The sequence below is a fragment of the Myzus persicae genome, unplaced genomic scaffold, assembly GCF_001856785.1.
Source record: "Myzus persicae strain clone G006 unplaced genomic scaffold, MPER_G0061.0, whole genome shotgun sequence".
Taxonomy (NCBI): Eukaryota; Metazoa; Arthropoda; class Insecta; order Hemiptera; family Aphididae; genus Myzus; species Myzus persicae.
The window spans coordinates 37,463-62,232 of record NW_019104117.1 but is presented as its reverse complement, the minus strand read 5'-3'; the positions used below and the strand labels follow the sequence as shown (position 1 = coordinate 62,232).

At 34.4% G+C, this 24,770-nt stretch overlaps 1 protein-coding gene across 4 annotated transcripts in view; it reads right to left on the bottom strand.

Moving 5' to 3' along the window:
• Positions 1-23,964, bottom strand: part of LOC111038908 (protein vein-like) — a 64,127-nt gene extending 40,163 nt beyond the window's left edge. For 2 of the 4 annotated variants that reach the window (XM_022322184.1, XM_022322183.1), the window contains exon 1: positions 22,449-23,964. In XM_022322184.1, the coding sequence (XP_022177876.1) occupies positions 22,449-23,223 (775 nt within the window). In that variant the 5' untranslated portion in view covers positions 23,224-23,964. The remainder of the gene's footprint in view (positions 1-22,448) is intronic. The other 2 variants (XM_022322181.1, XM_022322182.1) reach the window with 1 other exon arrangement.
• Between the last annotated feature and the right edge of the window lie 806 nt (positions 23,965-24,770).

Sequence of the window (24,770 nt, the reverse complement as noted above, 5' to 3'; positions counted from 1 at the left end):
TATGTTTTATACTGCACATAATGGAATAATAACGATAATTTATCAATTTATATCAAATACGATTATGATAATATTATGCGTATACGTCTTAATATTACTATTACATTTTGTACATCGTTGCAGACTTGGCCGTCCTGAACGCAAACATTGTCGTGGTTTATAATTTATAGTATTTACTTATATTATAATAATATAAACATAATACCTATGTAAATATCATAATATACAGTTTTTCGTAACATCAACGGGTACATCATAATGATAATATTATAAGCACTGCTAGTGGTGGTAGTTTAACCAAGCCTTTAAAAATATGTAAATACTTCATTATTGTGTGTTGTGTGGTGTGATAAACGCACATGTTTAGAATACAACAATAATAGATAACCGGACGAAAAGAAAAGTTGTGTACGAGTAAGAATAATCAACAAATAATAATAAATATAATAATAAATAGTAATAGTAATAATAATAATAATAATAATAATGATAGTATAACAACATCTGGCACGCATCGTAGTTTTTTCATTAAAATATTTATTAATATTATTATATTATTATTACTCGTATGATAATAATATTGTATGCGAGGCCGTTGTGCCAAAAGTTTTACACGATTGCATGATGTGCTCTCAAGTTGATTGTATAAATATAATATATACTACACACTACACATATATCGTAATAAATATTCACACTTGCGTAACGGCGTTCGATTCGAAATGCGTTTAAAGATCCAACTATATACAACTGTTATTATTATCCCACTGGCCGCCCTTGCAGTGTTTAATATACACACATATATGACATATGTGTCTAAACTTTAAACATCACGTACACAGCACCGTTTGTAGTGTAATACATTTATTATTTTATTGGTTATTTCTTATTAGTTATTATACTTAAACGACAGCCGTGTACGAAATATGACTGCAAAGACTTTGGACAGCGTTTATTTCAGTAACACTCTTGTTTCGTATGGATTTTCGTAAGCAAGTGCACTTGGATAATGAACAAATGGTGACAGTAATACCATAACTATGATAATGCTTATTTTATGCGACGATTGTATACTATTGAAATATTATGAACGCATAATATAGGTTGGTACACGATTTTCACGTATACAGACTATATTTAAATCGAGGAAATCGAAAACCATATCCATCAAGTATATTGGTAATTAAGGAAACATAACACACTGCAGATTGGGCAAAAAGATTCGTCGCTTTTCAGCTTGAACTTAAATATAACTAGTGCGCTGCAGACATCTAGTATATTGTATATACCATCGTTAAAGTGCAATTTTATAGTACCTATAATATTATTATAAAATGTTTAGATGTACAAAAATGAAATGTGCAATAATAATTCACGGTCTTATAAAAAAATTACTCGTTTTCGGCCAAAAGTAATAATGTTGTAAGATTTGAGTTCATCTGCAGTGTATATAATCTGAGTTTTTAAGATGTAAAATTAAAGTTTTATTTTTACTTAAAGACAACCTTTATTATTAGCGTTATCACTTATCACTGTATGTTGAACATTTAGAAACTACTTTAAAAAGTGTAGAACATAGTAATAATACAATTTGTTTTTCATTCGTTGTTCTTACACTATAATTTTGTCTTTATAATATCTACGCTCGATAAACGGAAGATTATATTTTTACAATAAATGTAATTTAATTCCGTCATGTACTCGGCGTCAACGTTCTCTGGCCACCCTAGTGAACCGGTATCAGCGATTCGAAAATTATATATATATATATATTATTATAATAGTTTATCGTCTATATAGACTTCTAAAGCGATTGTGCGAATTCAGCGTGTATATAGGTAGAAGGTACCCATTAGCCGTACACTGTCAATTTTTTTTTCTCGGTGTGACCGTTTTTATTTTCTCGTATTATTTGTCTATATCATAATATAAAGGTAATATACAAGTTTTCCGATCGTCCCCATCTTGGTTTTCCGTCGGCGGCAATGCATTCGCCACACAGAGGAGGCTGCTGCTGCCACCACCACCACTATATAACAGGAAGTGTGTCCAAACGACCGAAAACAGAGTATATATAATAATTTACCTCGCCACCACTGCCACTGTCGCCACCGCCACCGCCTCAAACGCGCGGTCGTCGCCGGGAGTCACGCACTCGCGGTTTTTCTCTTGTGTTTCGCTCGCTGCGCCAATCCACGCAAATGGACCACCAAAAAGAATCGAGAGAATATAATACTCGTGGTAAAAAATAAATATTAAAAAAAAACTAATAAAAAAATAAAACCTTCAGACAGCGGAACTGACGAATACGTGAGCGACCGATTAGACATGCTATTGAAGCGATTTAACTCAGTACAAAAAAAAAATAATAATAAAATGGAAAAACGTATATAGTATAATAAATATAAAAAAAGGGTTATTAAGACAAAGCAAAGAGTCCCATCCGGCAACGTACCTGGCCTGACCCAATTACCGATTTGTCACGGCCCTTGTCTTCGATTTCCGGTCTTGTACGTTGGCGGTGGCCTGGGTTCCTTGACGTCCGGCGGCCGAGGTGCATCGGATGTTTTCCGGTCAGAGCCGACTACGTCATATATGTGTGTGTCACGTGTATACAAAATATAAATATTATTACCCAAAACGATGGAAGGGCTTTCTTTTTATACGAGATTCATCCAGAAAAATTGGGTCAGATACACATAAAATATGCATTTTTACAATGTTAGACACACAAACGGGATAGAATTTAGCAATAATAATACTATAATAATATGTATGCAGGTATTGATTCTCGGCAAATCGAACCTCTTCCGTAGAGTACTTCGCTTCGACAACGATAGTCTCTTGTATACGACTTGATTAATAATTATGATAGGATTCGTTAAGAATTTTATCTTATTACATGTCAATATATTTAAAATTAAATATATCCTATATATTTTATGTCAGTGGACATAAATCGTAAAAAGTAAAGTAGGTATCGTCAAAATAATAATGTTATCAGTTGCAGCCAGTATAATATCGTATATTATAGTGTATTAACGATGGAGTTGCAAGGTTCATGTGGTACAAATTTGTATTCACAATAAAATATTAAAACGTAGTCCGTAATATTTGTCGGGGTTAGCATATTGCTTGTATATTCTCGCGTATTTATTAAGTGCACGGACATTTTCATTATGACTATAAATTTATTTTTGAAGACTCGTGTCAGCGAATACTATCAGTTTTAATCGTAAATCTAGAGAAGTATATAATATCATTTTTAGAAAAGACAATAATAATGATACGTGCACGGCGCACCGCATACATGTGCTTTATTATTATATAATATTTAGTATACAAAAAGCGATAATACATTTATATATATATATATACAACTAACACGTAAAACAATTGGCATTTAAGGTATGTGATAGTGCGTTTACAATTATATATAGATTATAAGTGTCTGGTATATGCATATATACTGTAAAAGTGTAAACATTTTTAAAATCTAATAGATTGTTCATATCACAGAGGCCAATTTGTGTTCTAATTGTGTCGGATTTCAAAAAAACATAATATGTGATATCGTGATATTTCATGAAACGATATCGACAAAGTGCGATTATATGTTCACTAAAATCACCAACTGGTCGGTATATATAAACATACACCTACATAATACAAATATTACATATCACGCACATATATAGATTATAGGTAATAATAATATATTACTATGTTTTGATAGTAAAAATATTTTGACGATACATTCACATTAATCGTATTATAGACATATTCAGTGGCGTCAACATATTATCATGTGTAACATACGAATTGTAAATGTTTCTGATATTCTCAGTGAACAAACAATATTATAGTTGAAAAATTAACAATTAATTCGTAAAATGTATAACAATGGCTAATCAAAATGATATTAGGTTGGTATGTCAAACGAACATAACGTGGTGTTGGGTACCTACGATGACGACTATAATATAATATTGTACTCACACAGGTAAGTCGTTATATTGGTACGTATAGTAGATATCTATATATAATATATTTTATGTGTATTTATATTATATAGATATATTATTGTGTACAGCATCTGTGTATACTGTGTGGGTATTATTTCCGTTTGGCTACAGACAATAGACTCGTTTGGTGGCCGTTTTAGACACGGTGAGCATTATTACACTCGATGGTAGCGGCGGCGTACTGTTGTAGGTACGTATATAATATTCGGTGTTGTATGACTGAAAATTTAATTTCCTCCGAGTCGGCTTTAATCAGACAGCCAGGCGGGACGGACGAGACTTCCGCAGTGTAATCTAGACGAGTGTATTAGCACACACATACACCGTAGGTACCTAATCGATGAAAACGTCTAATAGGAATAAGTCGGACAAAAAATTACAGGTTACAGCGACGTAATTGCACGATTTCGTCTACCCACTTGCGGGGTAGTGGCGGCGGCGGCGGCGGCGGCGGCGGCGGCTGCTGCTGCTGCTGCTGCTGTATTGTTGCTACTATATAGCTGCCGGTTAGCCCGTTATAACCTGTCCCTTCGCGCGCGGTGTCGGGTTTCTAAAACACAATCGACTAATATTCCCTTTTTTTTTTTTTTTTTTTACTTCTCGTGGCATACCCTCCGGAAAAAAAAAATAAACACTATTATTGCCTGTACTGCAGCAGTCGCCGCCGCCGCCGCCACGCCGCAGCCACACGGCTAACCGACCTTTAAACGTGTGTGGTCATACAACAACAGCACTGGCAGGAGCAGTTCGTGCCGAATTTAATTTCTCCTCGTACGATTTTTTTCCCTTCCCGATACAACTATAATGAATATATGTATAAACACACATACCCATAAAGGTATACGTACTTATAGATCGCACGCGTATACGCACGCACGCATGTGTATATATTTGTGTGTGTGTGTGTGTGTGTGTGTGTTTGTTGTCTTTGTGTCTACTCACGGGCCCGACAAGGCCAAAAGGATTGAATATCTAGGTACCATATGGTCCCCCGCGCGAGGCCGGCAGGGTTAGGTTGGGTTCCGGTTCAACAGAGAGCAGAAGATTTGACCACGGCGGAACGTACGTGTTTAATGTCGAAGTCATATTTGTCATCACTACTACACGACGGTACGTGAGTATAATAATATTATTATTATTATATTATATTGTAGGCAGCAGACACATACGTACGGCTGGTGCGCGAGTGCAGGTTACCTTCGTTTGAAAGTGATAATATGGTGTTGTATAAAACCACACGGAAATCGGCACGTTCACACTTCGTGTAATATATTTTATAGCAACCCCTATACGATTTAATATATATATATATACTATATGTCCATATATTACAACGTACAAGTATTCACTAAAACATCTAAAACCTACACAGTGCACATCACAACAAGTGAACATTTATAAGAAAAAACATTTTTTTTTTTTTTTATGTTTTCTCTGCTTATATTTTCATTACCGAGTAATACGATTTCATTAATCGATGATTTTCACATGCACCGTGTTGTACGGGGGCTTGTTCTCATCAGCTCTCCCCTACCACACCGAGTAACAACCGCTTATCATCAGAATATTATACCGTTTGAATATTCGAAACTCGGTAAGTCTGTTCGTCGTTGCCGCCGCCGCCGAGGTAACATAATCATTTGGACTTTGCCGGTTAAGTCTTTGCTGCGGCCGAGTCGATCTTGCATAACGTGAATGTGTTACGACGACGACGACGAGTAACGTCGCGGCCGGCAGTAATAATGTTACCTATACATATATAGTTGTTAAGCCGTGTATACAGTATACATGTATAGTTATATATTTATATAGCGCGTTACCGTGGGAAAAATGTGTGCAACGGTTTACTGTTTCAGTTCTATTTCGATTCGACCTAAACCGCCGTCGTGTCTTCGCTGCCACCGCGATACCTGCGCAGCGTATACAGCCCGAACGACGTTCCCCCGGTGGGGATACAGAAACAAAACGTCGTATTTCGTTTCCAGGCCGCACTGGTTTTTTATTATTTTTTTCTTCCTTTTATCTGTCCGTTGTCGTTGTTTTCAGAACGATAATTAATTACCCGTACCTCCGTTGTCGTTTCGACGAATAAATCGATTCACACGGGGAAATCGACAATATTATATTATATTACTATTATTTATACGCGTCATAATGGTATAATACTTTGTTTTTATATTTTTATCGTTTCCGTTTCAAACCCGCGGGTAACTACCATTATATTGTGTATTCTCATTCTAATAATCGCCATACAATGATAACACTTTCCCGGGGCCGCCAAGCTATAATTTTTTATACGATTCACAGTATATTCAAAGAAAAATAATCACCTTAATCTTTTGACTTGACTTTTCTTTTCTTATTTTTTTTACCATCACTCGCCTTCAATCTCCGGAAGCGATTTTTTTACTTTGACATGTTTCTGGAGTACAATTATGCGTTGAGTAAAATTAAATTATAATTGAACACTAGTAAAGCATGAAGCTAAGTGATCTAATCTTATGTTGTCTTCACTTGTCTCTGAAGCTTATCGCCAGTGATAGATCAATTTATATGAATATCATCGGGAATAAGCTTTTTATATTATAATATATTCTATGCTCGTAAAAATTTACAAAAACACCATTAGGCGTAAAAACATTTGTAAACAATGTAAAATATTTACTATTTTTACAGGCTTAGTTTGCAGTCATCGTGCTAAATACTGCGATGTATGTATAACTTCACAAAGTATGCAATAAGTTTATACAATAGATATTTTTATCAATATAAATTTGATATACTTTAAGCAATTGATGTAGATGCAATGCGTACAAGCACGACATTGACTGAATTGTAACAATATAGTTATAATTTTTTTGTATGTACATAAGACCTACAACCTACGGATTATATATTGTATTTTAATTTACAGTATGAAGGTATTTTATGAGACTGGGGGAAAAATACCAAGTTTCCACTCTTTTTTTAACTTTTATGTTTTTATTGTGTCTTAAAAAAACTACGTGAGATATACAACTCCGGATGTGTGTGCAGGACATTTTATCGTAATATATATATATATATATATAGATATAGGTATATAGACATGTGACACCAAAAACAATCGTCATCATCGTCTACTCTACGTTATATTTTTTGTTTAATTACGTTTATAGCTCCGAACATAATATTATGTGATGTATAGAGTATTATTTTAAGCGAAATACCACACTGTAATCAAATATTTAGAGCATGATGGTTAATGCGATGTCAACCGATAATCATTTTTGTAAAACGTAAACACATTTACTGAAGGTACTTACAAAAAAATTCTCGTTATTTATTTGCAATGGTCCTCCGTAAATCGTTTACTACGTACAATCATTATACCTATATCATAATCTAATGACAATGACAATGATATATATTATTTTATACTAGAAAAGTAGAAAGAATATGACCTACAATAATATGAGTACTAACTGCTAAAACAGAAAACCAAAAAGCCTAAGTATGCCTGCTCGTAAGAAAGTCTCAATTCAAAGTCTGTCGTTATTCCGTATGTATATAGGGCACGGGAGCTCAATTAAAATTTAAAAGTCGGACACGTAGAAGTATTATATAAAAATAATTCATTATTTTATCGCAGTAGTTAATGTATAACACACGAACACATGGTCCATGCGTTAGCTTAATAATTGAGTAAGCCGGGTTACTTTTTTTTCTTTTCTATCGCATTATAATATCTAGATCAAAATATTTACAAAGAAATATATTTATCTTAATAATTATTATTACCGAGTTTGCTAGGTTTTTTCCTTTATCACTCCTTACAGAATATAGGTACTTTAAACAGTTAAGACTTAAACGTTATATCTATGCCGTTTAAATTATGTCGTCCATACCGACTAGAGCGTACTATTATAGGTAGGTAGGTAATAGGTATATGTGTTTTTGAATTCGACCTTGGGCAAATAATCTACGATATTCAATATTATATTATTTTAAACTCGTCGACAACAGATAAAGTATTATATATATAATTAATTCGGTGCGCATAGTACAATAATGATAATATCATAATGTCATACAAAGATATCAGATACTGCAGCTGGGAAAACACATGGTATATAGGTACGACAGTAGTGTTTTATCTCTCTATATATATACATAGAACATACCTACTATTTTAATAATATTATACTATTGTATAGTGTGGTTGATAAATGGTGACGTAAGAAGAGTTATAAATTATAATATAGTGTATAACGCGAGTACACTGCTGTCACAACACTACGAAGGCAACGTTACGTTTTCGGACTGACTTCTTACTGTTTTGTTACATTGCAAAGATTTGTGTACATTATCATTTTCGTTTATACTCTATTTATGTGCCTACTTTAAATTATAAAAATATCAAAAATAATGAGTGTGTAGGCGAAACGACATTTTACGTTGATCTAGGACATAAATTGCCCAAGACCCGTTGATAACCGTTTGAACTCAAAATTCCACAAGTTAGATCGAAGGTTTATACCAAATTTTTTAACACCATATTTCATTACCTAGTCAATTGTTACAGTGTTCTTGTGTTTTGAATGATTATTTTTAGATGATTTAAACTTTAAAATAAATACCAAATGTATGTTATATATTCTATCTAGCATATTGTTTTTTAATCAATATCGATCGTTTTAAATTTTGATGTAACAGATCGTTAAACTCTCGGAAATAATATAAAATAATGACTAAACCACAGTTGAAAAATATTCAACCAGTTTATTTTTCATCTTTTTCAAAAATGCGTAATTCTCTGAGTATGTAGTAATTATATAAGTAGCTATAATAAACGGTTGATTTAATTAATCTCTATGGACATTAAATCGTATGGATAGAAAACGAGAAATTATCCGATAAACTAAAAATGTCTTGTATATTGTTAAAAAAAATCATTACGTATATTATTATATTAGAAAATAAAAGTATAGGACGATCCTGCGGAAGTATATCTCATACATATACAGTATAGGTACCTACAAACGATTTTGTAGCCGAACGCGTTTAACTCATTTGCGTGTTACACTAATCATCGAACCTCGCCCGATAACATCAAAACTATCCACGTGGCACACATTACAAAGTATAATATAATATATTATTGTGCTATTATGCATACACTTATATAAACATAATATATGCACACGAATATAATAATATATGATATACATATTATTGGGATTGGCATCGACAACGAATATTCGGTTTAGTTCGTCAACCGTCCCGTTTGTTCTTTAAGTATTATTATTAAAACTGAATAATATATATAACAACAATATTCCATGTAAATGTGTACAAAGTATATATTATAATATACGTAATAATATGAAGCAGCGGTAATTAGTAATCACATTATTATTACCGACGGCGTTATCATACCGTGAAGAGATGCGAATAGGCGGAAGCAATGGGATTTCGCTTAGAACGTACGACGCCCGTCTTAACCATTGATGTAGGTATATTACAGAGTATAATCTACGATTTTAATTATTGTTATAATTCACCGTTTTATTTGTTTCAAACAAATTGAGGGATTTAGACGTTATTTGCATTGGATTAATTTTGCCATCATCTATTAAATCTTACATCATAGAATAAATAAACATCACAAACTGTACTTGAAAAGACGAAGATCGATGGACAACACCTTAAAAAAAGTGTCAAAATATTTTGAGAATTGTATCATGTGCAGAAATTAGAAAATGTTAACATTCGGTGATAATTTTAACTATCTACGGTTAATTTGTTTTCAAATAATTACAAAAAAATATGAAAATCAATTTTGTCAAATACTACTTTTGTTTGAAAATTCGAGTTATATTTAATTTTTTGTATTTAGCAAAGTTATAATATTATAATAGTATATTTGGTACTATGTACATATATATGATTTTAATTCAAGTTTAGATTATTTAAATGAAGAAGAAAAAACAGAAAACAATAATTTTCAGTGTTTTCAAAAGTGTTCTAAATATTTTTATCATATTTAAATTTTATCTATATAACTGCAGGTATTTTCGATTGAGCGAAAAAAATTAGAGCTTCTATATAGACTATACTTGATACTTAGGTATACCTATTCGAGAGTCCGTGATGACTTTCATTACAATACTAAATTTCTATTTTCTAATACTGTAAAGCTCACTCCATACTAATGGATTTGATGCAATTTTAAATAAGGCTATTCATGATAATCATAATTTTTAATTCAGTTAAAACGTCAATGGGAAAAGACTCAAAAAAGTTTAAAATAAATATTTAAATGATTTCTTTTTAATCTTAGCTTAGTAATATGAGGGTAAGAAACTCATAATGAACTTATTAACTTAATTTTTTGACATTTTAAGTAGAATTCTTTACGTATGGTATATTATTAGTCGTTACTACATTCAAACGAAAGAAGTTTACTTAAGTTGCAGGTAGTAATACCCAATATTGTTTACTATAAACATATAATCAACCGTCAAAAATCACATTGTACGCAAATGTATAGTTTAGTTTAAAAATGCAGCAAAAAATATACTTGCAAAAAGAAATAATAGATTTTTGGATCCCTGAAAACATAAAATAATTTGTTGTTCTGCCGTTGTAATGTATTTTTTCACTCTTTTTCAATACGATATCGTGGTGATGTCGAAAAACAATTTGTTGGTTGTTTCTGCGATAATATTTATTAATTATTAGACAGATTGAGACACTGTGTTTCCAGTTTTCTGTGTTAGCTGTATGAGAATGGCTTCCTGTATTATTAATTTTTTACTATGTCATAGAATTTAATAGGATTTCCGTCACCGTCGTATATCGCTAGAGAATCACTCGAGAACCCGCCGAAGCCGTTACCCTTGTTCCGCTCCGCCGAAGAATAAAATCAGAGAAAACATAGAACGATTTAAATTATATTAAAATGATATAATATATAATACATATAAACAACAGTTTTATAGTCGTTGTTGCTTGATACAAATTATATTTATTGACTCATTGTCTAAATTATGTACTTACAGTAAAAGCTGATATCGACTATAAATTATTCATACCTTGATGATGAGGTTATCGTTAGGTATAGCATGCGTATGTAGGTATCTTAACGGCTTACTAATTTACATCCTAAATGGACCATAAGTACTGGGGTGGGCAGAGCTCCTACAAGAGGAAGGCCGTTGGACCGGAAGTTTAGGGGCCCGTTGAAATTATTTTGAATTTTTGAAATTTTGAAAATTGTTTAGCAATACAATAGAGTTCTTAACGATCTTCAAGGGATCTAGAGAATTAAATTGTTGTATCCAGAAGACAAAAAAGAAATCGAAAATTGTTTCAAAAATTGATTTTTATAAAAATATATTATAATAAGTACATATATATTTTGTTTTACAAATTTATAATTATACGAACCAGTTAATATATTTATGAATAAAAAAAAAGTACGTATTATGTACATAATATTAATTCGAAAAAAAAATTAGCCAAATACTTTGTCTGGTTTGTATTAAATAATATTTTATCAGGCCCTCAAAAACATTTAGTAAATTATTTTGATAAATATACATGTGCGACACACGAGTGGGCAACTAATGATTTCGAAGCGTACGTATTATATTTTAATATTATGCATAAAAGTACCGTACCGAAATGGTGTGTTTAAAACGTACTAATTTCGTAGTAGTGCTTAAAATGTAGGACGGTAGGACGGTATAAAATATCCCGACGGCTCTTTTCGTGAATAGTACTTATAATTTTTAAGTATGAACTATTTCGGTAACGTCACGTTTAAAAGTTGTAGGTAGTATAAAGGTGGTATAGGTACGTACACCTAGTTGGTTTCGACGCTGAAATTCGATTAAATGCAATGTATCGATATCATAATGACCCCAGTGTTCGGTCAAAGCGGCTGTGTACATTATCTTATATTATATAATTGCAATGGTACATAAAATATGAATATACATGTAATAATATTATATAAGTATAAAACATGAGAAAATGTGACTATCGTTCTTGTACCTACCTATGTGTATATACTATTTATAGACGGGACTCACTCTTTTTCTAACGACTTAACTCCACCGCCGTTGCCGCCGTCATCGTCGTGTGACCGAATGAGACAAACTACGGCTTAGAACGAATACTCATGAACGTGCTTACGGATAGATGGCCGTGCTGCAGTTATTATTTATGTGTTGTATATGAAATATTATGTTCTTAACTGCACCGCGAAGATGTATACGGATTAACGGGCGTCTGTCTATATACGTTTGTGGGGAGAGGGTGGTGTTAATTTTTTTTCTCTAACGCCGTCGATTTGTCGGTGACGGTGGGAATTGTCGTGATATACATATATATATATACACACATAATAACAATAATAATGGAATAGTATATTTATGTATATACCTACACCTACCGCGCGCTCAGTGGTACACTGGTACCTACTCTATGTTGTGTATTGTATATATGGGGGGCTGGAGACTCAAACTACGGCGTTCGTCGTCATAATAATGTGTATAAAGAGGCGGAAACGTTCGAGTGCGTTTAATAATGTTAAAGAAATAATAATAATAAAAAAAAAAAACAAGGGAAGAAGGCGGCAAAGAGAAAGAACGCATAACAACACGAACGTAATAATACCGAATGCCGCTTCTCAACAGTAGTATATAGTAGTAATAGTAGTAGTAGTAGTAGTAGTAGTAGTAGTAGTAGTAGCAGTAGTAGTAGTAGTAGTAGTAGTAGTAGTAGTAGTAGTAGTAGTAGTAGTAGTAGTAATAGTAATAGTCATATAGTATTATTAGTAGTAGTGATATCAGTAGTAGTAGTAAAAACTTATAGTAAATGTGTAAATGTGTGTGTGTGTATGACTATAGTACTCCTGGGTTACCCTGGGCCATGTAATTATCTCTAACGTTTCCCATTGTTCTGCGCGGCCGCGTTTCTTCCTTTCCTCCCCAACACACAAGCGCGCGCACAGTGTGTCGGTTTCACTGCAAAGGAGCTTCTTATAACCTTATCAAGGTCATTCATCGCGACTATACGAAATTATATAATATTGTTAAACAAACAGAAACAATAACAACACGAGTGTTTATCGAACGTGGATTTGGTTTCGGTTTTATGATTTTGTTAGCTGGTTATACGTCCAAATTTCCAGGCAATCGACTCAAAGACTCGTGTTAAACCACGCACACACACACACACACACACACACACACACACACACACACACCTATTATCAAATTAAAAACTAATATTGTGGTAATTTTGTATTACATTATAATATAATTCAATAAACAAATCTTTACATCAACATTATAATAAAATTAGTAAGACAGGTGCACAACAAAATAACTATTCCGAGTTAAACAGTTTATAAAACTATGTTTATTAAACATTATTTTTAATTTCTAGATTTTCACTTTTTGCACTCGTACTCTTTCGTGATCAAACACTACTATGTTGAAGTATCTTAATCTTAAATAGTTAAAGGTGTTCAACAGTTTTATGGATAAAAATCTTCGACCGTCTAAAATCGTAGACAATTTATTTGGTTTTTTTAATTTGAAATTTAAATGTACACAATTTAAATGTATTTGAGTATTTTATAATAACTGTTAAGATACCGTCGTCTTCCATAATTGACGATAACATAATATTTATGTACTGTAAAAATACATACCCGGAAAATATTCTTATAAAATAATGCACATCAAATCCGCTTTGTATAACTAATACATAAAAGTATTGTACTTTTCATACTATTTTTTTTTTATTTATTGAATGAATAACAGTTATTATTTATAATTCCCACGATATTGCGACATTAATAATGCTTACATAAGAAAATGCATAAAAACAAAACGATTTTGATTTCAAGCTTATAATATAGATTATAGAACACAGGAAAAACAATCTTAGCATAGAATTTTGTATAAGTACACAATATTATATTAATTGTGGTTGTTACTTGCAGTGGTTACGAACGAATGAACCACGTTCAAATTTATGTTACTGTGTCCATAACATCACATTCTAACACTTAGTTATTACTTATTCATATATTTAATATTAAAAATATGTAGATAGTAGAGGATTTAGTCAAAAACAATAATGTTATGATTGTGATTTTTGGATAAGGAAAAGTATTCACAAAACAAGCAATATCGTGTCAGTTCAATTTTCGAACGAGTCCTACACAGCTTTTATATTATTAATGTGTTCCTATACTCTGTACAACAAGTGGTGCATCATCACTTATAGTAGCCTGGAAAAACCTTTTAAATTATTTAATAAAAGGTTGCAAGCATTTCTTAACTTATGTAATTTCGTATGTTATAGGAAATTAATTAATTAACTTTAATTCGACGCTGTAAATTATATTTACCAAATCCATTCGATGTATTAAGTATACTGATTGATTAGTTTAAAAGAAAATATTCATAATCTCATTTACTATTTAGTATTAGCATTATAGAACTTGACTTTTTAACATAAATTGAAATCACAAAAATAATAATGTTTATGAGTTTTTATCGTTATATTTTTACTTTTTTGAATGATGGCACACAATCACAATTTTAAACTTCATACTATGAAAATTAATATTTCCATAGAATTTCGATGCATAAAAGTTCAATTTCGAATGAGTTATTATTGTTCTAAGTTAGATTATTAATCATTTAGTAGTGAGATGAGCCAACATTTCATGGTGTACCGATGTGAAACCACTCATCTTATGTAAACTGTAAATACCTATATAATAACTAGGTAATTAACTTTTCATTAAAAATACTATTTTTATACATTGAAAGTTTTAGAAAAATATTCTGCATTTTCTTCCTATACTTAAAATAATATATGATGTCTTTTAAATAGTAAAAACTTAAAAAATAATATAAAATATATTTTTTTACTCGAAATTATGTAAAAAAAATTTCCGAATACAAATGTCTACTTTTAGAGATACCTGCCTAATAAGGGTTTAATGAGGTTAGGAATAAGGTTCTCCCAATTCAATATGTATACTAGTATACTAAACTGTAGAATATGTAAATATGAAGCTATATAATTTATATTTTGTACGTAAATGTATAAATATATTTAAGAAAATATATTATTTTCGCCTCAACAGTCGGTGGTCACGACCTTCGTATTATTATTACTGTCGTGCATTAAGTCGCGTTTATTATTTTCACGATAACTCTGTGCAATGACAATTATAACACTGCTGCAGCATGTACATATATATAAACATACCTACTACATCTACCTACTGCATGTATGTATGATATTATTATAATATTGTGTTACTCCTCCGCACAGACGAGCGTGTGTCTACTGTCTAGACGGTTTTCACAGTGCACTCGTACATTGCCCAAATCACGCTTGTATGCGTGTATACAATAATAATACACCGGCCATATTATAATATGCCGTTGCGCTATGTCACGCGGACGCTCGTGCTTGTGCCAAATATCAAGGGAGACGAGGTTTTTTGAGTACGGTGTAAGAAATTACAACATAATAAATACCTAGGTAAGACAGGTCCAAAATTATAGGAAACCCATTCAAACTAAAAAGAATCTAAAGAAGTCTACTCGGTCCCTACAGTGAAAACGGTTTGTAATCATGTGTAATGATAGGCTGTGTAGAAAACGGAACTACTTTTGTGTGATTCCGCTTACGGATTTCGTAACATACTTGATGTATTTTGGTACGACACGGATATCGATGTATCCAACGCCTAATTTTACGTCTCGTATTCTTGTGTATACAAATCGGAGAGGGCCACTAGATAAAACATCACGTGGAAGAATTTCGTGTGGTCTTAGATAAGAAATTTATTTCTTAAATTATAATTCATGTTTGGTTAATTATATGGGATTTTTATTTTAATTTTTTTAATTTTTGGGTTTTGCCGTTATTCTCTTTGATTAAACTTGTAGGTACATTCAATTTAATGGCTCCGAAAACTTTTTCAATTCCTAAAGTGGCCCTTTAAACTAATTGGTGACCCCTAGTGTAGACGATAGTTTACGCGAGGTGAGACGACAACGTTTTCTGATTCTTTTCTTCGTCCGACGTACATACGGGAGGGAACTCCGTATACCCGTCTGTTTTGTCTCTGAATTACGGACACACGAGTGTTTACATTACGACCGCCGTATATACAAAACATATTATATTATTATTATTATTAGACTTTACGTCTTACAAGTGCTTTACCGAGCGCATACATCACATAATATGCGAGTATTATAATATTATTAGATAGATATACAGGCTGAGATTCCACACAACCCGTGCCGCCGTCGGATCCCGGACTAATCGATTGGTATTATACGAAACATATAAGTATATAACATGATGTGTACTTTTGTCTCGTTGACAATATTTATCGTGAGAAATATGATTATCGCACAATCATTACGTGCACACGTGCGCGCGAGGACGAAAATCAATTTATGTTGTATAACATTATATGATAGATATATTATATTTTATGTATACTACAGTACACATGTATATAGTTATTCTTTTAATAATAATACAACGCATATTATAAGTATATATTTACGGCCTTGTGTTAAAAGTTGTAAAAAATAGTAAGTACTATCGTTGTCAAAAAGTACACTTATAATATAAGATCCGACGATCCCTTTTATAGTAGCTTATACTCGTACCGCGATGTCCCTTAATCCGATGTACCTACTATAAATCATACAAATAATATCTAAATCACCAATCGCAGTTAACGATAACAGTATCATTTACTATTTCCGAGTTTCCGACACTTCTCCGCGCAAAGCATTAAAAAACAATACACCTCCGAAAACTGGAAAGAAGTTATAAGATTCTCGTCTGCAATCAAAACTTGAACGTCGTATTTTTACAAACACGCCAGTAGATAGTAGGCATATTATACTTCTCTTGCACATAGGTATAAAATAAACGTTATTGATTAAAACTCGTCGATCAAAAAATATCATAATATTTCGTGAAAATTTAGTAACCCACTCACTCTATAGTCTATAACTGTCTCCCACTCGAGTAGTGAGCATCATGTATAATTGTTTTAAGATATCTTTATTTTAACATGTTTTATATAGTATTGTACTTGTAAGCATTATAATATTATATTTAACCATTACGAGAACCAAATCCATATGGAAAACCATTGACTAAGTCCACGCGAGGGATGGCAGGTCAAAATTATGAGTCTATGTGCTATTTCCTATTGTTATATAATGTATATAGGTAGGTACCAGAAGAAAACGAAATGTGATAATTCAATCGATCCTTGGGACGGGCACATTCGAAGACCGGGAGGACAGCGGCGGACGGATAAAATGTTATAATAGTAATAATAATGACAACACATTACATAGGTACCGGCGCTCGATTATCGACACAAAAATAGTGGCGCGCCCATCTAGATCATTATATCATATTTATCAATCGGTAAATAGTGCTATATTTTCTCCGCCTTTCGGCACTCGATTTTACCTGAGCGCACCCGAAATTAATGGACGACCGCACACGTCGTCAGAAATCCGATTGCCTCGAACACGTCACGTATCTCGGTCAGAGGCAAGACTCGCAGTGTATGCGATAAAAAACAACCCTAATAAATTATAATATGTATTTATATATGTACAGTATACTACATATCTAATATAAGTACATACTACGACAATTACGATGAACGTGTGTGAGATAAAAAATAACTACCCTTAAAATTATAATATGTACAATATACAACATATTATATACTATAGGTAGGAACAATCGTCTACGATAGTTACGATGAACGTGTGTGTGATTTTGGTCGTGCGAATGACGATTTTATTTGAGATGAGTTCGGGTGACAATTGCTGCAGGTGACTGCCACAAAATATGATATTCACAAAAATATTTTATGGACACAATACAAAGGATTCTTCAAATATTTTATTTATAGTCGCGGACTTTTTGCCACCCTCAAGAACTGTGTCCGGTCTTTTTGTCTGATTTTTTTCAAATTATTTTTTTTGTCCCTGGGCTTCTTCGGCTGATTGCCGTGAATAATTGATGTGATAATATACGAGGGTCTTACCTTGACGTGCTGCCCTTTGTAATCCTTGGAAAACGGCCGATGTCGAAAGACATGAAAAAATTATGAGACAAGCAAATAAAGATCCATTTTAATTTCGTCAACCTAAATGCATTCAATGACTTAAAAACGGGTTAATCGGAATCGGTTTGCGGAAGTGGCAAAAAAGATAACAAGCTGCACCAACAAAAGTGAGTTTAACACTGTCTGACGCCGACGAAAAATATCTCGCTGTTACCCGCTCGTGAACGTAACGTAACTCCCTGTGGACTGCGGTCTCAAAATGTATACCATAGTCATTCCGTTAAAGTTTGTACCAGGGTCTTGGTGAACGTCATACATTATGATTTATGTTAAGCTTAGTTTTGACTTTTAACTGCACACTATATAATATATACACAAATTATGGACGATAGAGTCCCAGCTGATATTACATAGATAATCAACTCTAGATTGATAACTCACGATAATAGGCCAATTGAATACGTGCCATTTTATTGGGAACAACGGATTTTATCACTAAACATTTAGCGCTATTACTTATTAATTATTATCAACATAAGCCTTTTATATGTACTACGGTGACCGTCGACCGTTTTCTTCGCGTCTGATCTCAACGATTCCCAAATCGTTTTCCCGTCGCCGTTCACGAGTGCGCATAACATTCCGGTGAAACGCGAATATTGTATAATAAATAATAATTATTGCGATAATCGTCAATTCAGTTCCGACGAAACGCGTCACCTGTTTTCCAAGGACTATGAACCTATACGGCAGGCGTCAGGGTATTACGTATATCAGTCACCTATAATAATAATATTATGTTCGAGTATATGTTGTGTGTGTATTATTCGCATGCTTCTCGTACAAGGCCGTCTCCACGGCCGTAATTTAGAATTTTTTGTAACACCACATAATATAATATTATGCAGTATTTATTTAGGTGTTACAATAATATATACCTATGATATTAGGTTGGTCAAATCCAAATAAAACTTAAGTAAAATAAAGAAAAGTTTTCGACACAAAGAAAGTCTTTGAATGCCGTAAAATGTATATTTTTAAAAATGGTCTTTAGACGTCAATCATAATTAATAATAATATATAGGTACTTACTTAAAAAGTTAAAAATTAAAAAAAACATTAGAATTAGAATAATTATTTAATTTAAACATAAACATGGTTTACTCTGGATAGGCGTAAGTATTGTAAACAGATATCAGAGATGTATTTAAAGGGTGCAAGGGCGAAGCGAGAAATCGGCCAGAAAAGAATCTATGTTTATTGGCATATATTTTATGTTTATACATTTTTCTATTGAATATTGTACTATCGCACCGTACCTGGCGTTCTATTGAACCAATTTTATAAATCCTATTATAACCATATTATTGTTGCTGCTGTTTATGTTGTACAGCCATGGTATTTTAATTAATAAACAAAATTGGTAAATAAAAACATATTGTATTTTTCTGGGAATATTATTTATTTTTATTTATTTCGTTATTATTATATGTATATCGAACCTTAAAAGCAGTGTCCTTTGCTCCCGAGGGCTGAAATCGCGTCCTCAGATAGTATTTTATAGGTATGTCTTTATTTTTCAGTGTTAAATTTGTTTTTCCTATTTATGTATCAAGTATACAATCATTTTATATAGTCGACAATTTACATTTATGAGGATAAGCGGGGGAGGATTTAGCTAGAAAAATTATCACTCGGGCAAATAATTCTTAGTGTGTTTTGGTTTAGATGTAGAAGGCAGCGGCAATATTTATGTATATAATAAGAATATATTATATTTTAGTGGTCAACACCAATAATGCGTGTACAAATCGCCGACAGACTAGTTGACTTTCACGTCGGTTGAGCACGCCAAAATGGTATTATGTTTACAATAAATTACATCATCCTGCAGTGACGGCGGCTGTGCCTCTGCAGTCTGAAATTAAAGTGCGAGTCAATGCCGGCTTAAAAACCACAGACTTATTTAATATAGGTACCTAAGTGAAATGTTAACTTTTCACGTATAATATGATATTAATTTTCATAAACGTGCTTAGTCCATTATAATGCGTAAGTCACCGAAAATTGGAAAAATCAAAGGTGAATTAATAAATGGTTTAAAAACAAACTGTATCTCATAAAGAGATCGCGTTTCGCCGGTATCACACGAGTGAAAATATACGATGTTTTTGGTCATTGGCCGCCCCGCGTAACATAATATCGTGTCGCAGCCGCCGCCGCCGCGGAAACGTCCAAAAATAGTCGTTAACGATTCCTAGCTCCTCCGGCGCACCGCGGCGCATCGAGATGACGCGAAAACCCGAGCCGCAGAGTCGTGACCGTTGAAATCGGTATTATATTATCATTATAATATACACCCACGATAATACGTTGTATTATATTTTCTATCGATATAAATCATGCGATGTTTAGAGTTCAAACCCATCTCACGTGAGTTTTTAAATTTCTAATCCTAATGATTCTGCCAGACGATTACCGCGACGACGACGTGAACTGATAGAACGGTGAAAAATCGTAGTATTTGATCGAGGAAAATGCGATAGTGCTGGAAACACCCCATACAGTGTAAATAAAAAACGAAAAACCATACAACTACCGCAGAATTATATTTTTTAATATTAAAATATATTGCACAGATCTCTGGCCGTGTGTACTGCGCGTATATCACGCGTGCGTAAAGTGGGCACTCGTGAGCGATTTCGTAGTCGGAAAACCTACTGACTCATATTATCGCAGAGACAGACGGAGGAGATAGAGAGAGACACATAGAGAGTGAGTGAGAAAAAGAGAGAGAGTAAGAAATACTTGGAGATATATAGAGAGAGAGAGAGATGGTGTGATAGGTAGAGTGAAAAAGCGATAGAGATAAAACAAGAGAGCGATAGAGATAAAGCGAGCGAGACAAGGCGGCCGGAGTCGACGTCGCCGCCGCCGCCGTACAGCCGTCCGAAAATAGACGATTTGGCCGCGTTCCACGCGGGAACGTATATACGAACGGCGTTCCGCGCGGCGGTAAAAACGGCGGATTATAATATTATATTCGTTTACTTGTAGAATATTAGTATATTATGCCTAATCGGTGTATTGGTCAATTAACGTGCAGGTTAAGATGGACACTTTGCAGTGAGATGTTGACCAATAGTTATGTAGACGTATATGTTTCACAATTTTTTAAGAGACTTTTGTTGTTTTAGTAGGTGAGTAGATGAGATTTTGTAAAACACTTTTTGATACGACAAAACTTACGGGTCTATAAGCCGGAAATCGGAAATGTATGATTGTAAGTTCCGAGACACCTAAAAAATCATCACTATACTCATTTCTAACTCACGGTGCAACATATAGAAAATATGTGTACAAAGCAGAACCAGTCTTATGATGTTGGCTTTATTTTATTAAGAGTGAATATTACCCCATCATTAAACTTCAAATTATGTAAACATTATGCGTGCACTGTTTGTACTTGAGCATTATTAAACCGTATTATTTTATTTAACTGAAAGATTGTATAAATGCAAATGCACAAGCATAAATGATGTTAAGTTTGATAATAGTTCAATTCATTGATGCCTATGGCTTGAATTCAAATTGTCCTCAGGGCATAGTGCGCTGACATCCTCTTGACTCATGTAGGTACAATTCATTTTGGATGAAGATAAGGTACACCATTTTTGTATATAGACACAAATATTTCTTATAATATAATATAGGTACCACTAAAAACCGTGAGGCCAAGAGCGGTTACACTACTCCTGCACGCCAATCTTGCCGGCGCTGAGCCATTTTAATGCTGATCACTAACCTTTTGGTCATAAATATGTCAAATACTGAAGCCTCTGCGAGTGCGGCATATTCGGTGAAAATGTAATAACGTCAGTGGAACACAATAAAGTCTATATATACATGAGCGTATTTATAGGCGGAGGCCTATAAGGTTTAGAACGGCAACATTTTGGGGGTGGCAAATTTTGGCAAAATAGTTCACTCAAATATCAAGGCGAAGCTTCCAAATTTGATTATGTACAAGTTATTCAGTAAAAAATAAAATGAATAGTAAATTGTTCTTTTTTTTGTAGCAGACGACTACATGTTATTACATTAATTTCATAAGTTCATACTATACATTTTACTAGGGATTGAACTGTTCACCGTGTGATTTGAGAATAGTGTCTACTATAATATAAGGTGGAAAAACTCGAAATTACGCCTCTGCAGCGAGTTGCATAGATACCACGAAATAAAGACTATGATGATAAAGGCAATGGAATGGTACTCACCGCAGTCCCTGCACAACACTTTTTGCACGGCGTCCACGTTCTTGGGCGTCCTTAGCACGGGTTCGCCGAGCACGGACAGGTTATGCGGCCCGACGCCGGCCACAAACACCAGGTACTTGGCACCGCGTTTGATGTTGGCCTCGACGGTCTGACCACCGGCGGCCGGCGCGAACCGCTGCACACACTGTGCTTCCGCTCGGCGCTGGAGCGGCGGCCTCCGCTGCGGTGGGTCGCGGTCGCCGCGCTTCTCGCGAAAGTTGAGTCGCACCGGACTGCCGACCCGCAGTCTCTCGTACGTGACCGCTTGCATGGCGTCCTTGTGCACGCGCTGTACCACAAACGTGACGCCGTACGTACCGTCTCCGGGCCGTACCGGGCCCTTGGACCGGACCTTGCCCTCGAACACCACGTCGGACGCGTATGCCCGAGCTGACACGTCGTTGGTCTCGTCGCCCAGGTGGGCGCACGGCGCCATCCGGCCCGCCGCCACTGACGCAGCTGCTGCAGCCGCACTACCGCCGCCAGCCGTCGATACGGCCGCGGCCGAGTGCAGCGCTTCGACCCCGCGGCCGCCTACGATCACGGCCAGCACGAACGCCGTCGTCCACACGGCCAGAACGGACGGCGACGGAGACGAGGACGACGCCGCCCGACGACGGCGACGGCGACGGCCACACGCGCAAACTGCACCTGCTGCGCCGTCTCCACCATTCGACATGTCGCGCGTATCACCACCACCGGCCCACTTCTTGGTACGGATTGTGTCGGTCGTCATACGGGTCAGTCATCGTGGCAGTGTAGTTGTAGGGGGGTAGGTAGTATTTGGGGTATTTTTGGGGTGGCGCGAAGTGGTCGTGGGCACTGTATGTATCGTAAGCTACGGTTTAGAAATAACAAGAACGAAAAAAAAACGTAACGAATAATTCAACACTAAAACCACGCAAAAGTCACACTGCACATAATATTATGAATGATGGGTAGATTTATTATTATTGAAGTCGTCGTAGATGTTCTTGTTGTTATACTTTTGCGAACGAAACGTTCTGTTAGGTAGTGTCCATCGTGGTCGCACAAGTCCCAGATAGACGATGTATTATTTTATATGGATTATTATTTTTTCACCCGCGTTTTGCAAAACGACAAAAATTATTTAACAGTCGTCGTGACCGATCAGTAATTTTTCATTAAAAACACAAACGGAATAAAAAATTTAAAAAAATTATCTAAAAAACGCGATTATTTAATAATAAATTTTTATTTGCGAGAAAAAAATGAATGTCTTCCAACAAACGAAATTCAAACGGAACGGAATATTTTTCTAAACACCAATCGGTTTCACACTCGACTCGCACGCGTTAACGGTAATGTGACGACTGGCGGCGGGGCACATCGCATGATATACGCGCGCACGTGGGGTAAGTCGTCCGAGCACCGGTGCACTCTTACGCCCCGATTACGAATAGCACACTGCGAGAGGTCGCGCGCCGCCGTCGTCGTAGTCGCTGCCGCCGCCGCCGTCGCTCATTGGTCAGTGCCATCTGACGGACGACCGCCTGGACGTTTACGTTATTAATTATTTTATTTATTACGCGCGCGCGCGCGCGCGCATTCACTCTCACACACACACACACACACAGATACGTAATAATATTATATGTCATATGCAAAAATTATATATATATATATATATACATTGTATTTATGCCTAAGATAATATAAGTGTAGGTATATAATATTATACGGGGTGATCGATTTAACGTAAAACTCCACTCGTATAATTTCAAAAAACACTAATATTTTTGAAAATATTTCTACAACATAATTTCAAATCGGATAAAAACTTAAAAATATAAACAACTTTATATTTATACCCCTTTGAATCAAAACTTACATTTTTTTATTTCACATTCCGAAGCAATAGGTATATTATCATTATTTCGATCTATAAAAATCAAATTGTGGACCAGCAGATTATCAGTTATACATAATATTTGAAGTTTAGACAAGCATAGAAGTCGACAAGCATAGAAGTCGACAAGCATTTTGAGGGGTACTCTTGTCAGATAACACCACTTCACTTGTATACAATTTAAATTCATTGGCCTTTAGGTATAACTCATTAACTACATTCTCGTCCAAAATTTGAAAGTTGTATACATCGAAGTATTCACTTGAAAAAAATTCGTGTTTTGGAATAAGGAATTAAAAATGCGCATTGTCATTGAGAGGAGTAAAAATGATAACTATAGAAAATATTAAAAAATGTACTATTTAGAAAAATGTTATTATTAAGCTACTTAAAATCATGTGAAAAAATATTTT